The sequence below is a fragment of the Podarcis erhardii genome, assembly GCF_964252035.2.
Source record: "Podarcis erhardii genome assembly, chromosome: 9".
Lineage (NCBI taxonomy): Eukaryota > Metazoa > Chordata > Lepidosauria > Squamata > Lacertidae > Podarcis > Podarcis erhardii.
Genome location: NC_138512.1, coordinates 5,968,141 through 5,986,792, shown reverse-complemented (window position 1 = coordinate 5,986,792; position 18,652 = coordinate 5,968,141). Strand labels below are relative to the sequence as shown.

Here is an 18,652-nt window from a genome sequence, read left to right as displayed (position 1 = left end):
GCTTCCTAAGCCCAGAAGGATGCCCTGGTAAATGGTTTCAAGTGTTATGAAAAACTCCAGCAGAATCAAGAGAGTTGCACTCCCACCATCTAGAACAAGCCATCCAGCAGAGCACACAGTGTTTTTTTCTACACTTACTATATTTATTTTACTTACTGGCTAAGCACAGCAGCCACCTATGCTGGAGTACTTGCTCCCTAGCTGGTCTTGCAGTTCTGCATCATTGGTAGACTTACGTACGGATGTCATGTTGGTGTCTGTGTCAACCCTTACTTGGTGTAACTGAATAGCTATGTTTCAGAAGGTTCAGCTTTGGGGCATGTGTTCTTTGGTGAATTGTGTGGTCCTTTTCAGCAGGTGGCAGGGCCATTTGGGAAGAGAGCCATTGCTTTTTTTACATCCCTGTTTAGGATATTGTCCTCTGAAGGAAAATGGAATGTTGGACTTATCATGGGTTCTTTTCCTTAAGGGGTAAGAAGGGTATTATGCCTCACCCATTGGCTGGTTCTGCAAAGAAGGCAAGGAAGGGTCTCTTTTTGTACCCTTTGTCCTTCTTCTTTGGTGGCCTCCTATATTTGGGTCATACCACCCCACCCCATCCCAGTTACAGTGTGGTTGGGGTGAAATTCATTTTTTGCTTTTCATCTGGTTAGCCCCGTTGCAATTTTCTTTTGCTTTTTAAAAAATGAAGTCTGGTGTGCTCTTTAGCTCTGAATCATAATTCTAATATTTTTTCTGTTTAAGGAGAAAAATAGGATTGTGACACATCATGTAAACCTCTCAAGTGTACCAAACCTTTGAACATTATGTTCCAAACCACTGAAGAATACTTAATATCTCTTTTTTTTGTTACAGACCATACTTAGTAAACCTTTTGCCATGTTTAACACGAGTAAGCAAGCGCTCTGAAGAATCAGTACAAGAAACGCTGGCTGCAGCAATACCAAAAATCATGGCAGCTTTTGGAAATTTTGCAAATGACAATGAAATAAAGGTATAATCATCTAAAATGTTTGCTGTAGTAAATGAAACAAGATTTTGCCCACAGTAAATTCACTGTTTTGAAAACGGCAAAATTGTTAGTTTGCAAAGGATTGATATCAATTTTCTAATCCTAAATGGGGCTTAGTTCTGGAATAAAAGTTCTGGAATCTGGGTAGTATAAAATGAATATTCTGTGGAAACATTTAGAAATCCTCAACTGACAGGATGTAAGTTTTATTTCATGTACATGGCATGGCTTAACTGGCTGGTTCATATGAAATACTAAACCATGGTTTACTGTTATTCATGAGGCCTTGAGCTTGCAAGCTCACATACTCCCTTCTCCTCCTCTAGCATAGGTGTGAGGAGACCAGAGGCTTCCACTTCTGTTTAAGACTAGCCACAGTTTAGCATTTGTGTCTGAACCTTAAAGTGTGGATAATCCTTAACAATAGCTAGTAAAAACAATCTAACTTCATAAAAGATGGTTTCAAGTTGACTTGATTCTACTAACTACAGTTGCAACTAATTGCAATTTGTTGAGGTTTGAACATCAGAGCAAGCTACAGGTAGGAAGAACCACAGGTTTTTCTGGTAACACTAAAATTTAATTTAGAATTGCAGGCAAATGCAGCCACTGAATGATCATGGTATATTTCTCTTTCATGCATGTACACACACAACCATTCAGTCTCCCCGTCCCCCAACATACTCATGCAAGCTGGTAGACCCTACTTCCAGTTCTGTGGTGCAAGAATATTTTGCAGGCTTCCTTATCAAACTCTGTAATGTAATATCTGCATGTAAACTAAACCACAGAGTAAGGTTTAAGCTGAAGTTAAATCACTAGACCGTTCTAGTATGCCTCTGATAAAGCCCTGGGGCCACCTGGAGGGGACTGGTAGCAAGTTATGACTTGTCAGATTGAAGCACTGATACTTGCTTGCCTGTTTTTAGGAGTTTTCTTTGTCTGGTATGCTCAGAAGGAAGCTCTATACAGTCGTGCCTCGCAAGACGAAATTAATTCGTTCCGCAAGTTTTTTCTTCTTGCGAGTTTTTCGTCTTGCGAAGCACGGTTTCCCATAGGAATGCATTGAAAATCAATTAATGCGTTCCTAGGGAGACCGCCTTCAGACCAGGTCCGGGGACAGTCTGTCCCCGGACCTCTTCTGAGGGCTGGCGGGGGGAGAAGGACTTTTCTCCCCACCGCCAGCCTTCAGAACAGCCTTCTGAAGGCTGGCGGTGGGAAGAAAAGCCCTTCTCCCGCCGCCAGCCTTCAGAAGAGTTCCTGCAGGGCTGCCTAGGCTGCGGATAGCAGCCTGCTGTCCGGCGCAAGGGGCGCTTTGCTTCAGAGCGCCCCTCGCGCGGGGCAGACATTCGCAGCTTGGGGAGCCCTGCAGGACTTCCCCGCAGGGCTCTCCAAGCTGCGGATAGCAGGCTGCTGCCCCGCACGAGGGGCGCTTTGCTTCAGAGCGCCCCTCGCGCGGGGCAGACATTCGCAGCTTGGGGAGCCCTGCAGGACTTCCCCGCAGGGCTCTCCAAGCTGCGGATAGCAGGCTGCTGCCCCGCACGAGGGACGCTTTGCTTCAGAGCGCCCCTCGCGCGGGGCAGACATTCGCAACTTGGGGAGCCCTGCAGGACTTCCCCGCAGGGCTCTCCAAGCTGCGGATAGGGGCAGCAGGCTGCTATATGCAGCTTGGAGAGCCCTGCGGGGAACTCTTCTGAAGGCTGGCGGGGGAGAAGGGCTTTTCTTCCCACTGCCAGCCTTCAGAACAGCCTTCTGAATGTTGGCGGTGGGGAGGAAAACCTTCCTCCAACCGCAAGTCTTCAAGACAGGTCCGGGAACAGAGGAGAAGCGCTGCCGCCTTCCCCTCTGTTCCCGGACCTGTCCTGAAGGCTTGCGGTGGGAGGAGGGCTTTCCACCCCACCGCCAACATTCAGAAAGCTGTTCTAAATGTTGGCGGTGGGGAGGAAAAACCCTCCTCCCACCGCAAGCCCTGGGGACAGTGGGGAAGCGCAGCGCGCCTTCTCCTCTGTTCCCGGACCTCCCACCGCAAGCCTTCAGGACAGGTCCAGGAACAGAGGAGAAGGCGCGCTGCGCTTCCCCACTGTCCCCGGAGATTTCCCTATGGGCTTTCGTCTTGCGAAGCAAGCCCATAGGGAAATTCGTCTTGCGAAGCCGCTAAAAATCGGAAAACCCTTTCGTCTTGCGGGTTTTTCGTTTAGCGAGGCATTCGTCTTGCGGGGCACCACTGTATTTTTCCTTCTTTGCTCTTTAAGATATAAAATAATCAGTAATTTCACTTGTTGGAGGCATTTGTAGTGCAGTTAAAGGTAAAAGTAAAGGGGCCCCTGACCGTTAGGTCCAGTCGCGGACGACTCTTGGGTTGCGGCGCTCATCTCACTTTATTGGCCGAGGGAGCCAGCGTACAGCTTCCGGGTCATGTGGCCAGCATGACTAAGCCACTTCTGGCGAACCAGAGCAGCGCACGGAAACGCCGTTTACCTTCCCGCTGGAGCGGTACCTATTTATCTACTTGCACTTTGACGTGCTTTCGAACTGCTAGGTTGGCAGGAGCAGGGACTGAGCAATGGGAGCTCACCCCGTCGCAGGGGTTCGAACCGCCGACCTTCTGATTGGCAAGTCCTAGGCTCTGTGGTTTAACCCACAGCGCCACCCGCATCCCATTGTAATGCAGTCAGCACTGACCAAATGCTGCTGTGCAGCACCATGAGGAAATAGGTACATGCTATTACCCTTTGGCAGGATACTTTTGCAGCGCTGCTAGAAGTGCACTGATGAATAGATGGGAGGACATTTGGTGCTATAGAGATGTGATTTCCTTAAGTGCTGTGATTGCAAATTAGGATAAATTTAGCTTACTTTCAGTTTGTATGGTAGATCAATATCATTGTTGCTTCACTGAGAGTTTTTTCTTTGTTATGCACAATCTAGTTTAAAAGTGTAGGTCAATCTCATGCTTAGTCAGTCGTAAAGAACCTAGTAAATGTTGGTGTCATTGAAACATTGATAAAAGATTTATTCATTTTAGGTTTTATTGAAGGCGTTTGTAGCTAACCTTAAATCCAGTTCTCCTACTATTCGTCGAACAGCAGCTGCATCAGCAGTGAGCATCTGCCAGCATTCACGAAGAACACAGTATTTTTATACTTGGCTACTGAATGTATTACTAGGTAAGAAGGGCAATAATATTTTAGGCTTTAATAAAAACTGGGAAAATGTAATGGGGTATTTGTAATGGGGTATTATTGTACTGTACCTCCCATATGATGAGCTGATTCAGACACAATGGCAGCCAAGGTTTCTGCTTCCCCCTTCTTTCTTACTTCTAATTTTGTGGATATATGGAAATCTGAACTGGCCAGCTGGGTAAAAACTGATATAAAATAAAAGCAATTCCATTGCTTGCAACAAAATTGGAAGCTGGAGAAGAAAAAACAGGTTTCTTCATGTAGCACTAAACCATGGCTTGGCTTTACTTCTAACTCCAGGGAAGACAAATGAAGGAAAAATATTCTAACTAAATAAAGATGCGTAGAATCATAGAATTGTAAAGTTGGAAGGGACCATGAGGGTCATCTAGTCTAGCCCCCGCAAGAATCTCAACTAAAGCATCAGTGGCAGACAGCCATCCAATCTCTGCTTAGAAATCTCCAATGAAGGGAGTCATCTTTACTAATAAATAACATGTCTTGAAAAGACCATATTTTATGAATCATTCAGTCAGGTTTGCCTTTGAGCAATAAGAAGAGGCCTGTTGGATCAGGCCAAAGGCTGGTCTCACCAAGCTGTTCTTGCAGTAACCAGCTAGATACCTTTGGGAAGTAGGACATGTGTACTACAGGACTTTCCCCATTTGTGCAAATGTTATTTAGAGATATACTGCCTCTGGCAGTGGTAGTAGGTCATTCATTAATCCTGATGCATTCTCAACTGGCAAGTATGGAAACTGCAGTACCCGAAGATACAAGCTACCGTCTTTCCCCAAAAGTAAGACATCCCCTGAAAATAAGACCTACTTCCAGTTTTGCCTCTCGCTGTGATATAAGGCATCCCTCTGAAAATAAGACCTCCCCGATAATAAGGCCTCCGCCGAACATAAGCCCCCTTCCCCCCGGAATATATGGCCCCCGAAGCTACCGTAAGGTGCCTGACTCCTCTGGACCGTAGCGGCGGGCGCTGCCACGCAGCTCACTGATTGGCCGCAGCGCAGCCGGAGCTGTTCAGGCAGTGCAAGGTCTCTTTAAATCAGAGAGCCTGCGCCACCGCCAGGTCAAGCTGCCGCCTGCTGCTCGCTCTGTCCTGACGGAGTCTGGCTGACTCACAATTAGGTAATAAATGTGTACCGTATTCTTCTTCATGGAAAAATATTACATCCCCTGAAAATAAGACCTAGCACATTTTTGGGAGCAAAAATTAATATAAGACGCTGTCCTATTTTGGGGGAAACAGGGTATTCTTTGCAACCATGGGCTAGTTCAGATGTTACCAGGCTTTGGTACATCTCGTATGTGATGGGGTAGCATACTTTGTCAAGAGGGTGCTTGAGAAGCAGAGAGGGCTAATTTAGCATGCACAGAAGTGTAGGCATAAATCTGATTTCCGTAGTCCAGTTTCTTCACACACTGCAGTTATACTAGAATCCAGGGTCAGCACATTGTTAAACTATGGAATTTGCTTATACAAGTTATGATGGTCATCAAATTAAATGGCTTAAAAACAGGATTGGACAAATTAACAAGGAATAAGGCTATGGTAATGATAGATAGCTCATATACCACTTCCGGGATCAGGGGAAACATGAATGGGGGTGTCAGTGGGGAACAACAACGGAAGAGGCCTTTTGCTCTTCCTTCTGGCTTTCCCTAGGCACCTGCTTGACTATTGTGGGAAATGTCTCAATTTTTAAACTGTGATGGTTATCTTTGCAGGTTTATTATTTCCCATGGAAAATGAATATCCCAGTGTCTTAATTCTTGGCGTATTGCTCACTTTAAGGTATCTAATACCTTTACTGCAGCAGCAGGTGAAAGATACAAGTCTTAAAGGTAGTTTTGGTGTGATACGGAAAGAAATGGAGATCTCTCCTTCCTTAGATCAACTTATACAGGTAGGAATAAAATGGCAGCTGTTCAGTTGTCATGGTCTTTTGCATATTTTACAGAACACTTTAACTTTCACAGTGGTTCTGAAATCTACAGCTTTTGCTTTCTTTAACTATCATGGGCTTGGATTAGGAAATTTTTCATTCTCTTTCATTTATGTAATGGGCAGCCAATGATTTGGTCATGGTATAGCATGCAATGATCACTGCCCCCTTGTGCAACAGAAATTTGCTTATGCAATAAAACCTATTGTTTCTCTGCCCCAGAACATGCCCCCCAAATCTGCTCCAGATGGTCCACCGACTCTCTAGAGCAGATTTTGCAGATGCTGGGAGGCTGCAGAGGAAGGAGCAGCCCAGTTGCACAAGCAGATGGTTCTCGGTCTGTGTCATTCAGCTTGCAACAAGCAAATGACTATTTTCAGATTTATCCTAAATATTTCAAATAATCTGAATTGTTTACCTGTACTATTCATTAGCATAGCTTTATGTACCCATGAGTAAATATGAAGTCATGGATAAAGTTTCCCCAGACGTACATAGGAGCTGATGGCAAGGGTGGCTATTCAGCCCCCCTAGTGGTTATAGGCAAGGAAAAACTTCACTCTTGCAGGTAAATACCAACCGGTCTTTTTCAAGTTGTAGTTTTGTATATTGTAATCTGAGTGAAGCCACACCTTTAATTTAGAAAAAATACAGAAAAAAATGGAATAGCAAATCAACACTCGCTTAGTGTTCTTAACTTAAATTGCCTGACCATAAATTGGCCAATTCCAGCTTCACCTTTTGCAGCACCCCACATGGTTTCAGTAGCTGTTGCTGAAAGTTGAGTTTGCCCTTGGAAGTGGCATCAGAGCAGCACAAGGTGTTTGGGGCGCAAAAATGTTGTGGAAAGCACATTTTATAGAAAGAGGCTTTTAGGAACATTCACAGAAATGTTTGAACCCTGATCTCCATGTCCTCTAGGTTTATGAATTGACACTGCATTATACGCAGCACCGGGACCACAATGTTGTGACTGGCTCTTTGGAACTATTACAGCAGCTTCTTAGAACACCCCCTCCTCCTCTCCTCCTCGCCCTCACTACTGCTGGTGCCATTGCGCAAGTCAATGCATCCAAAGATGAGACTACCAGCAGAAACCGCAGTGACAGCATAGTAGAATTTATAGGTAAGATACATATTTTTACCCCAAAAAGCAATTGTGTGATAAGTCATCGTAAACATTTTCAGTTAAAATTTCTGGTTTTTTACAATGACAGAATTTTAAAGCATGTTTAAAAAATCTTTCAGTAAAGGTGCCTTAAGAATACCAAGTAATTTTACTCAGAAGATCTAAACTATCATTCTGAGTTTGGGGTGAAGAAGGCATCCAGTGGTATGGGTTGCCTCTTCCTACTTCCTGGGAAAAGGCAGGGGACATGTGACCTAGAACTTCTGCCATTAGGTCCTGTCTGATAGGTGCTTCCACGGTTTGTTCCCCACCTTGCCCAGGAACGGAGTCCCTTGGCTTTAGTACCTATGGCCTCTGCCACGTACTCCTCCTTCATTGTTTTCTTCTAGACATCCACATTGCTGAAACCTCTTTTCTTGTCTTTTCTCCCTCCATTTACCTCTTTAAAAGTAAAACAATTTTCTTCTTTGTCTGCTTTCTTCTCCTCTGCTCTTGGCTCCTTCTGGAAGGCAAACTGCCAAATCTGGATTTTTAATTGGCCAGCAACATGTTTCTGTCACTAAAAGCTTCAGACCTAATGCAAGTCTCTGTGGCTCTTTGAGCCATGCCTGAGTGGAGCAGACAGAGATCTCTCCCCCTTTGCCAGCTGCAACCCATCCATGCCAGCAACTGCTGTTATCAGGGCTTCCCAGTAAGGCAGCAACCATGGAGAATTCAGGGCAAAGCTATTCCCTCCAGCACATGAAGGGATGTGAAGGGAGACTGCATGCATGCCCAGCACCTTCTCTGATTCCTTACTTATTAGATCCAATTCTTTAGTGTCATAACACAGAGCAATTTCAAAGGTGGAATTTTTTTGCTGGGTTCAACTATAATCACTGAATGGAAGTGCAGCATGACATTAACTTCATTATCTCTCTTCAGCCGGCCAGCAAAGATCACTCTCCTAAAAAAACCAAAAACCAGTTAGTGCTTCTCAGACTTTGTTTCTGGTCAGAGTCCAGGGGGGAAAGGCCAGAATGAGACTTGGCACCAGTGAGGTCTGCCTTGGCACCAGTGAGGTTTGCCTGGCATCCTTTGGCGCCATTTGGCAGATTATGGTGATGATTTTGCTGTCTATTGATGATGCAGTTTTGCTGTTTTGTTCAGTTGTTTTATAGACTTTTATATGGTTTTTATTATAATGCATTTAATGCCATCATTTATGCTTTTAAAATCAGTAAGTTGCTTGAAGATTTCTCTGTCAACCAACTAATAAATTGCTGCTAATATAAGTCATCTTTCTTTGTTGTGGATGCAGCAACTACAGGCAGCAACTGTTTTAGACGTGTCTGATATGTGTGACCACAACTGTTTGCATTGCGCCAAACCCAGAAGTTACCCAAAACGTCACAAAAGGGGACGGAACAGGGTGTTTGCAGACTTTTTCGATGGTGTTTCAAATATACAAAATTTCACTTAAACATGTGGTGCCTTGGAACCTAACCCCCATGTAAATTGGGAGTTGCCTGTATTTAATTTTCTGCCAAGGCTATAGCAGCCAATACTATGGGCAGGAGATCAATTTGGCTTCACCACTGGAATCTTGATTTTGCCTCCTAATGTAATTAGTTTCCCTTCTATGCACATAGAATCATAGAATTGTAGAGTTGGAAGGGGCCCCAGAAACACACTGATCCTGATAGTTATCTTGATTAGGATGGCTCCCCAAGGCTCACCTCTATGCAGACCTCTGCAAAGGCTTCTCTTCTCTTAGCATTTAGACATTATGCACCAATGTCACAAGCAGATATCTCTTACTTGATAGGTGACAGTAGCTAGGGATGCAGAACTTTAGGCTTGGGGGCCCATTACTTGGCACAGGCAGTGCACAAGACCTGGTCGTTTCTAGACAACGTCTCAGTTGGCTGGCATTCCAGGCAATCAGCCTTGTCTTGCTGTCCTTTCTGCCCCTAATTCAGCAAAATTGTATGCTGGTAAGAACAGACAGTATGTGTACCAAAACCTGTTTCAATTGACAAGGGGGCAACTGTTCATCCCACATCTGGGTGGATAACAAACTCATAACAGTCTTCACACAGCACATCAGAGGGACCCACAATACCACTGCGGACTTCCTTACTCACAAAAGATTAGAACCAGGGGAATGGAGAGCAGCACTAGATCTGTTGCCAAGAATGCTTTGGCTCTTTAGTAGACCTGTTTGCATCTCCAGCAAACATAAGTCGCTCTGCTTCTTCACCAAACGCTATCAAGAGCAGAGGCCGTGGACACTCTCAGATCTTCTAGGCAAAAGGGACTGCTCAACACCTTCACAGCCACTGCCCTCCCCTTCAGAGGCCTGTCTTAAGTAGAGAAAGCCACACTCCTTCTAGTAGCGGAGGAGGTTGTGATTCTCAGAAATCCTCCAGACCATTCACTGATTCCCCCCTACACTGGGATATCTACTTTCTCGTAGGTCCGTTATCTATCCACACCAGAGGTGGCTCCTGTTAGCCACCTGGCATCTGAAAGGCATGTCCTCCTAGAGCTTGGCTAACCATCTGTGGTAGTGGACACCATGTTTCACCTAGGAAGCTTCAGATGGGGCAATCTGCAAGGACCTTAAGTACAAGACAGGGGCATAAGCTGCTGTAGCTCCTTCAGGGATTCAATACTGGTCTCAAACTGAAGACCCTGTGTGTGCAGCTCTCAACAGTATCTCTTGTTCTTTCCAAAAGGAACATAAAATAGTTATAACATGCCCTTGCTTGAAGTGTTTTTAGAACATGCATTGCTACTTCGCCCTCCCATGATGTATGTGTTCCCCATTGCAACCTGCATGTTGTCCTCAAAAGCCCTGATCCAACCATATACAGGAGAACTCCTTAGATTGCTGTCCTTAGTGGTGGCCTTCCTATTAGCCACTAACTCGCTTAAATGATTTCAAAGCTGGAAGCTTTCTTCATAAAACAACACCTTTGTCTTTTCCGCAAAGAGAGCCATTTTGCACACTGATCCAGCTTGCATACTAAATGTTAATTCCATTTCCCACAGGACTCAAGCTTTTTACTTCTGTCCCCAAACACCTCCCCCAAGCTGCGCAAGAGCTGGGTTCTTCAACCCTACATCAACCACACAAAACACTTTAGGCAGGCTGATATTTTGTTTGTCCCTTTTCCTTCAACCTCTTTGGGATAAAAAGTTCAGTCAAAGCCTTAATGCATATTTCACCATGACCTTTGAAACACAACTCCTTCATAAACCTCAGAATGTCATGGCATACATTACTAATCTTCACTACCATGCCTCTCAGTGAGATCTGCTGAGCCACCACATGTGTCAAGGAGCTGTCAAGTGAGCCCAGGTTGACCACAGGGCAGGGACACACGGAAGGCACAGAATGTGATTAGCTTTTTATTATCAGAAAATATCAACATAGTCCTCTGGTTCATCTTAATCCAGCTGAGAGGTTGCTGAAACTGACCGCTGGCCCTTCCCTTCCCTCTCTAGCCTCTCACTCTGGATCCTTCCCAAGCAAATGAAGGCTGCATTGAGGGGATGGGCTCCTCCTCTGGGCCTGTTGCTCAGTAATGTGCAGACTCTCCTCGTTTGAGGTGTCAGAGCGGGAGGAGAGCCAGCAGGACTGGGACTGTCCTGCTGCTGTGTAGCAAGGGCAACCTTTGACTATCTGAGTCTGCACTCATTCTGTGACTCTCAGCCTCTAATCCTGTCCTGGAAGTGCCTCCTTCTCCTGATCCCCTTTGATTGCTCAAACTCCCTGCTTCTAGCACCTCCCAGCTCAGGCTTCCGCAAAGCCTCTGCCCTCCAGATGTTTTGAAACTACAATTCCCATCATCCCTGACTACTGATCCTGCTAGCTAGGGATCATGGGAGTTGTAGGCCAAAAACATCTGGAGGGCCGAGTTTGAGGAAGTCTGTCCCTGTTCATCCCTTCTGCAGACTGCTCTTCAGTGTCCCATCACCATGATCCGGGATCTAACTCGTTTTCTTCTGTGTCCTCCCTGGGGGCTCTTGGGCAGTCGGCTCCCACCACTCTTTCTCATCTAGTCAGTCCCTGACAACATGTCAGTCACCTTCCACATTCATCAGATACGAATGACTGAAGCATTCACTTTAGATGATGAGGCCTTTGGAAGGAGTGTTGTACAGCATATTCACTGTTTCCTAGAATTGGCCCTTCTAATCCATTTGCAGGTTAGCTTTTACATAGCCTGAATTATTGGATGCCTCCTGCACACTAAACCTAGAAAGGAACACTGGACACTTAATACGAGGATTCCTTCTAGAGGCATCCAAACTGCACTATGGGCTAAGCATTAGCTGATACCAGCACGAGGCAGTCAGAAGGCTAAGCCCCTCACCCCAGCTTTTTGCAGCTTATGTTGGGTCTCCCTCTTGCCTAACGGGAGTCCAGTCTTTCCTTCCTTTTACTCCCCCTTGTTGCCTGGCCTTTTTTGTTGTTGGTTCTTGTGTCTCCTCAGTTTTGCTCTGTCTCACAGTTGGCCATGGGACTGAACTGGGGAAGAGTCAGACAAGACCTAAAAGCAAAAGTTCTAGGTAACATGCTCTCTGCCTTTTCCTGGGCAGTAGGAGGAGACAACCCACATTGCTGGATGTCTCCATCACACCATGCCAGAAGGAATCTTCATGGTAAGTGTCCTGTGTTCCTTTCTGGATGCATTTAAGTGTGGAATTCCAGAGAACCATGTTAGTTACTCTACAAAGATTCCTGTGGTACCTTAGAGACTACTAGAAGTTATGGCATTATAAACCTATTGCCCTTCAAGTTGCCGTAGAAGTCTCTTTTTATTAAGTGTTTGTAGCCAGTCCTTGTACTGAAGCTACGTTCAGTTGGAATAAATGATGAGTTCCAGTTTTCTTGGCCTTTATTTCTCCTTTCATTGCTTAGATTTTATAAAAATGTTCATTTCTGATTGTAACATTTAAAGATGACCCTTATTTGTTCACACTTTATGAGAAACTTAACCAATATCCAGTAGTAAAGTTTGCTGCTGATTGTTAGAAGAAGGAAATACTTTATAGCATTATTTTTAATGGTGGCTAACAACAAATCTTCTGATACCTCATTTCTCAGAGGCTATTGAAATTCCTTCTTGATAATCACTCTTATCTATGCTTTGATTTGTTACTTTCTGTAATTTTGCAGCTGGAGGGGGGTCTTCATGCAGCCCTGTTTTCCCCAGAAAACAAAAAGGTGATTATATATGAAATCACAGTCTCTGACTTTACATTTTCTACCCTTTTCATTTCTTTGACTTGGTAAATATTGGTTTCCATTAACATATCTTGTTTGGCTCTTCTTTAATTACACACCTGTCACTAAGAGAATTCAACACATTATTATCATTTTTTTGCTTTTGGCATATACAGTTGGTATTTTAAAAATATGGAAAACTTTTTTTTATTTCTTATAGCCATTCCTTGCTTTTTGCTATTCTCAAAATTGCATATGGCTTTGGCTAAATGCTTGATTTGTCTATGACTGTTTCTTTTGACTACCATACCTTGCTTTAAATAAAAGTCAAAACGTTTTTTTATAACCTACTTTTAAGTTTGCTTTGTTCATTATGTTTTCAACTTCTATGGTGTTTGTGTAATGCATGCTTATGTATTGCACATTTTAAATGCCTCTTCATATATAATATGTATTCTTGCTATCACAGTCTATATAATGATGGCTTGGATCTAGGAATGACTTGAATGAGTGACAAAGTACTTCTGATTGCACAAGGCAGTCCTGCTGTGGTCTCATAATTTCCCCACCCCACTGTAGCCTCTGGTGCCCCATCACATACCACCCAAAAAGTATTTTGACCTTCAAGAGAGACTTCTGGGGGGGGTGTGCAAAAGACTACTGTGGGTTTGGAATGGTGGAGCTATGAAAGCCACATCACATAAGCAGAGTTCTATGAATCCAACCCAAATTAGAATTTTAACTTTAGACCTGCAGTTAGACCTTTAGATTAGTTTATCTGGATTGAAATGAGACAAGTTTATGTGAATTGATTACTTCTATTTTTTAGATCTTGAAATGGTTTAATGCTGTGTGGAGCCCAAGTGATCTGCTAGACTCACATGCTCTCTGCCCTGGCCAGCCCCCTCTTCTCCATGCATCTGGGAGGGATGTACTACTGAGATTAGATAAATATTGTTTAGCATTGCATACCAACCAGGAGTCCTTGCTTAAAACCAACTCTGACCAGCTTTAAAATAAACCACCTTCAAACCATGTGTTTATGAAGCCAGTTTGTTTATAATGCCAAGCCTAGATTCCACAAAGCTCCCGTGGCTGAAGAAGAAGAGAGGGAGGCTGTGCCTTAGCCTGGCAGTTCACTCATGCTTGTCCACAAAGCACTAAACTATGCCCACTTCTGTCATTAAGGCCAGCAACATTTCCCCCCTTAAGATTGGCCTAGGTCAATTGGAGAGGCACTGTTTGCTGCATATTATAACTTGCATTAGTGTTTCAGTAGTATATTGTGTTGGTTTATATTGGGACTTGGTAGCATTTTCCATCCTGAGGGCTACATTCCTTTCTAGGCGGCTTTCTAAAAGCCACATGCCAGTTAGGTGGAGCCACAGATAAAAGTAGGTGAAGAAATTAATGCACATTTTACCTTTGTACAGTAGGCTAGCTGCTACAGTCATTCCTCTCCGTCTTCCACCCAGTCCAGCAAGAGTGATTAGAATTCAAGGACAAGGGCCTTGAAGAACACAGGGCCTTTGCCCTGAAGCAGGGCCCGTGAAGGGTATGACCTGGGAAGAGTTTTGAGGGCCACACAGAGAGGAATGGCTTGTGGGCCTGAAGTCCCCCACCCGTGCTCTTCATACTCTTTGTGTCCATCAGCTGGATCTTAATCTTGTCCATTAGAAACACTTCAGTATATGAAATGGTGTCAGTATTCTGTAGGAATCTGTATTAGCTCAATCCCATGTTATGCCAGTACCATCTGTTCTGCAGCAGAGGACATTATTTACAATCCTGGATTTCTGCCAGAACCACTGATGGCTGAAGGCATTTGTTTAAAAAAAAAGTTATGCAAAAACTTGCTAAGCTATAGAGGCTTACATTACAGCATAAAGGGACACAGGTGGCGCTGTGGTCTAAACCACTGAGCCTCTTGGGCTTGCCAATTGGAAAGTTGGCGGTTCGAATCCACACAACGGGGTGAGCTCCCATTGCTCTGTCCCAGCTTCTGCCAACAGTTCAAAAGCATGCCAGTGCAAGTAGAAAAATAGGTACCACTGCGCCAGAAAGGTAAACAGTGTTTCTGTGCGCTCTGACTTCCGTCACGGTGTCCCATTGCACCAGAAGCGGTTTAATCATGCTAGCCACAAGACCTGTGGACAAACGCCGACTCCCTCGACCAGAAAATCGAGATGAGCGCCACACCCCATAGTCACATTTCACTGGACTTAACTGTTCAGGGGTCCTTTACCTCTACATTACAGCATACTGCAGTAGTCTAGGTTGAGCCTAGACAGAGTCACATGTGATAATGGCTAGGTCTACCTTTACCAGGAAAGTTAGTAGCTGGCACACTAGCTAAAGCAGTGCAGTTGCACTCCTGGCCAGGTCTGTAATCTGATTACCTAGGAGCAAAACCAGATCCAGCAGCACTTCAGTTTAAACCTGCTCCTTCAAGAGGAGCACCATTTTCTTCAGAAGAGGCTAAACATCTAATCCTGGATTTGCTGTCCTACTCACCAACCTTATGTCTGGTTTTGTTAAGCTAATCCATTGTTACATCCAGGCATTGATTTAGAGTTCTTGTGCCTCCTTAGATGGATGGGAAAGTAAAATAAATCTGGAATACTGTATATTGATTACACTGCAGTCTGCATCCTGAAAAGTGGCTTCCAATAGCAGTTGTGACTTGAGCTGACTCATGATCTACCTGCCTGTGATGGGTCTATCTGCTGCTGGAGGCAGTATGCCTCTGAATGCCAGTTACTGGGAATCAGAAGTGGGGAGAGTGCTGTTGTGCTCAGATCCAGCTTTTGGGTTTCCATAGGCATCTAGTTGGCTAGAACAGGATGTTGGACTAGATGGGCCTTTGGCCTGATCCAGCAGTCTCCTCTAATGTTGTTTGCACTGACTTCGTTCCTCCTGTAAGCTAGGTTCCAGAAGGAACCTTCCAGAAGGTGGTGATGAAGGAATTCTTCTTGGCTCTTGGCCTTTGGGGTCTCATAGAGTTCCATCTCGTCTCCCATGCTTCTTTCTCTCTACTTCTCTGTCACCCTGATTGCTTTACTCTTTTTCCTCCCACCTTACCAAGTAGTGTCATGGGGGAAAGGGCCATTTGCTTCCTTTAAAAAAAAGTATGTTACTGGTGTTCTGTGCTGCAGGGGAACACCACACAAACTGGCTCCAGCTGCATTGGCCACCTTCATTTCCCAAAGTGACAAGGCAAATGAAATCTGCTGCAGCCGCATGAAAACTGCTACTGGGTCGGTGAAGTTTTCAGCCTACTCAGTTGCATGGAGGAAATTCCACATACCTGGGCAGAACTCCTGATCAAGAATGGTGGCCAGACGGGCAGTTAGAGAGAAGTCTGTGTTTCAGACTTCCTTACCTTTTAAATTAGAAAAGCAGCCCTTGGTGGAACCTTTGAAGGTCTAATAAATAATGATTTGCTGGACAGAGATAATTCCTCAGAAGACAAAAATATATTGCCCTTTAGTAAGTCTCACATTGCCTTTAAATAGGCAAATACCTATTGTTGCTGTGGATTCTTCATATTATTGGCAATACATGTGGCATTCCAACCACTTTATTCTTCAAAGTGAACATGATGCTTTTCCTCACCCATAGAAACACAAATGATGCCTGCCCACTGCTGACATGTCAGAGTTTCTGCCTGCCGCTTCCTCCAGTCCAAGCATCTCTAGACAACATCTGTTTGGAAGGGCAAAAGGAAGTGCTTGCACTTCTCTGGACTGGGACACTGATCTAGATTTTTATACAGGAAACTAAAAAAAGCAGCTATTTAAATGCTACCATTGTTTCTCTTTTTTTTTCCTTCTCTTTATATTTTAAATATATGAACTATCCACTATCTCACTATCCATTTCTGGTCCATTTCTAAGTATCTTTTGGGGTGCTAGTTATTGTATTTTCTTTCTATTAATGTTGTTTTAGTTCCTCACAGTACATCTCTTTTAAACATTACATTACAAATACTATTACAGTAAATACTTCGCAAGCAGATAATTGAATTGTTGTGTGCAGAGTTTTACAAGAAGCAAAAAATCTAAACAAATTATTGCCTTGGTTATCAGCTAAAGTACTTCTAGGAGAAGAAGGTTTGGAAGATGACACTGAAACAAGACCTGAAGGCAGCAGCGCCGGTTTCGCAGGTAGATCTTCTTCATGTTTGTTGTTAACATCTCTGTAATCTGTTCAACTCCACCCATTATAGTTTTTTTGTCAGTCATGAAAACATTGCCCTATAGCTAGAAGGCTGCATGTAGTGATAAAATGTTTTAAATGAATTAACCTAAAAACTGTACTTATAGAAATGTTGCTGTTGAAGATCAGACAGGAAAAGACATCTGTGCTTCTGTGATGTGTGTGAATGTCCCTGTGGTCATAAGGCTATAGCCTTTTAGTTGGAAAACTCTATGAGTTCCAGAGAACAGTATTTTGTTTATGTTAATATCTTGGGTGATTTCTAGTATGATATTATGTAGAACAAATCAATTATGAAATATGTCAAGATCTTATATAAAGGCTGAAACCAAGCCACTACTCAGTGCTTAGATTGGGTGACCACCTGGAACCCACTAATATACTGACCCAGGTTCCATGACTAAAGAAAGGCAGGATATAAAAATTAGATAGGGATATATGCATATTAGCAAGCGATTGTTAAGACATTTAGCTTACTTATTTTATTTTGTAGGTGCTTTAGGTGTTCCTGGATCTTTATGGGTTTCTCTTACCTTTTTAATGGGTTCCTGGATCTTTGTGGGTTTCTCTTACCCTTTTTTTTTAGCTACTATGAAGAGTGACTTAACTAGTGAAGTGGCTGCTTCATCAGCTTTGTCGACAGCTACGCCTGCAAGTTCAGGAGCTGATTCCTCAAGCTATGACATCATAACTGAGCAACCACGTTCTCAGCACACATTGCAGACAGAGTCAGATCTGACAAGTTGTGATTTGACTTCAGCTAACAAAGGAGATGCTGATGATGACGTTCTTAGCGGAAGCTCCAGCCAAATCAGTGCTGTCCAGTCAGACCTTCTGGTAGACTTGAATGATGGCACTCGGGCCTCCTCTCCCATTAGTGACAGCTCTCAGACAACTACAGAAGGCCCTGATTCAGCCGTCACCCCCTCTGACAGTTCTGAAATGGTGAGTGCTCAGTGGGATTCCAAGTGGTTACTGGGAAGTCTGATTCATTGCATCCCTTAGTTTTTTGGCAGAACGTAAAGGTTTAGACATACCTGCCTCTTATCCAGTAGCACTTTAAAGGTTGCTGTTTCTTTAAACATGAGGTGGTTTGATGTCATTTTAGCACTTCTGCTGCTGCTTTATTTTTACATTACATAACTATAATCCTAGACAACCAAATTGGGCAGTGAGTCAGTCTAGTTCCAAACACTGAGCAGACTAACTATACATCTTATACCTTGCAGTACTAAGAATATTGTTTTTGTTGTTTAGTCGATGAATGGGGTCACGAAGAGTCGGACACAACTAAACAACTAACAACTAATTGACTAAACAACAACAACAACAACAAAGAATATTATCTCCCTACAAGGTATTCTAGAAGTGACGGGGAGGGGAGAGGACAGGAGAAGCCCCTTCTTTCTGATTCTGCCACCCATTTAAATTAAAGCAGACAGGGACAACCTTTTTCAGCTTGATTCCCTCAGTAGAAAGTATTTGTGGCTGCTTTTCAGGACTGGGGATATGTGTGTGCACTCAAAATCCCCTTGCACACAAACAGGGTTAAACGTGTGTCTTCTGTTAACATACCCAGGCATGCCCTACATCTAGGATCCAAGTGCTGCTTTAATTTTTTGTTGTTATGGGAAAGAAGGCTAGTCTCAGAACATGGACCAATAGATACTGGGAGTGGCAGTCTTTTAAGTAAAAAAAGGTAAAGGTACCCCTGCCCGTACGGGCCAGTCTTGACAGACTCTGGGGTTGTGCGCCCATCTCACTCAAGAGGCCAGGGGCCAGTGCTGTCCGGAGACACTTCCGGGTCACGTGGCCAGCGTGACAAGCTGCATCTGGTGAGCCAGCGCAGCACACGGAAACGCCGTTTACCTTCCCGCTGGTAAGCGGTCCCTATTTATCTACTTGCACCCGGAGGTGCTTTCGAACTGCTAG

The 18,652-nt window shown here is 44.1% G+C and overlaps 1 protein-coding gene across 2 annotated transcripts in view; it reads left to right on the top strand.

Moving 5' to 3' along the window:
* HTT (huntingtin) overlaps positions 1–18,652 on the top strand; it is a 114,207-nt gene that overhangs the window by 13,154 nt on the left and 82,401 nt on the right. The window contains exons 6-12 of one of the 2 annotated variants that reach the window (XM_081876177.1): positions 856–994; positions 4,038–4,179; positions 5,938–6,116; positions 7,077–7,281; positions 12,455–12,502; positions 16,591–16,668; positions 17,307–17,665. In XM_081876177.1, the coding sequence (XP_081732303.1) occupies positions 856–994; positions 4,038–4,179; positions 5,938–6,116; positions 7,077–7,281; positions 12,455–12,502; positions 16,591–16,668; positions 17,307–17,665 (1,150 nt within the window). The remainder of the gene's footprint in view (positions 1–855; positions 995–4,037; positions 4,180–5,937; positions 6,117–7,076; positions 7,282–12,454; positions 12,503–16,590; positions 16,669–17,306; positions 17,666–18,652) is intronic. The other variant, XM_081876178.1, reaches the window with a different exon arrangement.